Source organism: Camellia sinensis, chromosome 8 (genome assembly GCF_055761805.1).
Source record: "Camellia sinensis isolate YWXY chromosome 8, ASM5576180v1, whole genome shotgun sequence".
Lineage (NCBI taxonomy): Eukaryota > Viridiplantae > Streptophyta > Magnoliopsida > Ericales > Theaceae > Camellia > Camellia sinensis.
In genome coordinates this window covers 15,494,796-15,496,616 of record NC_138968.1, presented here as the reverse complement: position 1 = coordinate 15,496,616, position 1,821 = coordinate 15,494,796, and the positions used below count along the sequence as shown (strand labels likewise).

The following is a 1,821-nucleotide window of genomic DNA, read 5'->3' as shown; positions in this document are numbered from 1 at the left end:
GCGTTTCCGGATTTTGCTGGAGGGCCCGGTCTGTCGGGCTTGGTACCTGGGGGAGCGCTTTCTACGCCAGACCCGCGGGTTACCTGAGCAGATAGTCCCGGCCCACCCTCCTGCAGAGATGAGGGAGACCGAGGGGCTCACCCCTGAGCAGCTGGATGATTATTCCATCGGCTGGGAGGAGGCCGGCTTCCGAGGCACCGGCGACTATCAGGAGTACGTGCGGACGTACCTGATGCGACCTTTGAGCGGCCGTCGAGCAGAGGGGGCCAGGCCTGTGGCATCGGCGGCTGAGGCCGGAGCAGGAGCAGGGGCTAGATCTTCGAGGAGGGCCCGGGTCCGTGGCAGGGGTGGAGTGCGAGGTGGACGAGGAGCTGGGTGGCCTGCCCTACCCGCTGTGCTGACTTTCCAGGGGCAGGGTGGGGCGACCTATCAGATCCCCTTCGCCCCTCCACCGGCTGGGCATGAGTTCACTGACATTCCCGACCTTCCGCCGGTATGTATCACTGCACTTCGTACAGTCATTTCATTTCAGTTTACTTGATATTCCACAGAATACTAATGCATCTGATACCTTTGCAGGCTTCTTCTGAGTACACCCGTCAGTCGTTGGCGATGAATGCCTCGATGATGGGGATGCTCCAGCGGACATTTGACCTCCTGGCTGTCTACAGCATACCGGTATGTCCCTCTAACATTGGCCTCAAACCATTCATACTCTGCTTCACATAATCTGACGCACGGCACAACACCCGATACACTGATCTCACAGCATCTGACACTGCATACGCTGCATTCTGTACTGTTAAACTGCCCACGGCATTCCTACACTGTACTCACACACTGCATTCTGCACTGTTAAACTGCTCACGGCATACTGATGCATTTCCCTTTTTGTGTACTTTTTCAGCCTCCTTTCCAGATTCCCATGGCAGGAGGTGCTCCAACTAGACCTTCTGTCCCTGCTCGGGGGAGAGATGAGGAGGGCAGGATATTTCCCCGTACCAGGGGAGGGCGGACTCACGTCGGGAGTAGCTCGCGAGCTCCAGTTCCGGACGACGACGACGACGATGAGTCAGAGGCGGAGGCAGGGTCATCGGAGGAGGAGACCGGAGACGGTTCTAGCTCAGGCTCTGATGACGACGCTGATGATGCTCCTGGACCTTCGTCCAGGAAGAGGACCAGGACGGACTGACAGCCCTTGGAGTCGCTGGACACAGATGCAGATTTTTGCTATATTTTCTTTCTTTCTTTGTACTTTTCTTTTTGTTTGGTAGATAGATTACCTTGTACTGCCGCGGGCAGGTTTTTGTTTCCAAAACTTGTACATGTGAAACGATAGTGAAATGAAACAGACTTTTTATCTGAAAAAGTGTTTACATTTACACATTTCATGCATTGCATCGCATCTCATCATGTTACACCTCAATGTAAACGGAACTGATTGGTTGTCTGAAAATTGAACACTTGCACTGTAATAATCAGATAACTTGAACAACCAACAACAAAATACACCCAAGCAACCCACTGCCTGATTCTTGAACACACAGCCCTTACTCTGTTGGGGATTGATCTGCATACAGCCCAAAACACAGCATTCGGTTCATTCTGCACACGGCAAACTCTGAACAAACGACCCAATCTGACAAGACGGAACTCAAAGATGGAACCGGTTGGTGTCGAAACACGCTCGAATGTAGAGAATGGCACAGCATCCTGAGCATAGATGATTTTTGAAATTGAATGAGGGTTTTTCAAACCGGGATATCGAGCCTACCACTGAACACAGCGGAAAGGACTCAAATAAAGAGGTGCATGACCTAA

At 52.3% G+C, this 1,821-nt stretch overlaps 1 protein-coding gene across 1 annotated transcript; it reads left to right on the top strand.

Moving 5' to 3' along the window:
• Positions 1-332: 332 nt before the first annotated feature.
• Positions 333-1,369, top strand: LOC145798422 (uncharacterized). Its single transcript, XM_082885952.1, has 3 exons — positions 333-493; positions 580-678; positions 908-1,369. The coding sequence occupies exons 2-3, from the start codon at positions 613-615 to the stop codon at positions 1,190-1,192; spliced, it is 351 nt and encodes a 116-aa protein (XP_082742078.1). The 5' UTR covers positions 333-493; positions 580-612; the 3' UTR covers positions 1,193-1,369.
• Positions 1,370-1,821: the final 452 nt, after the last annotated feature.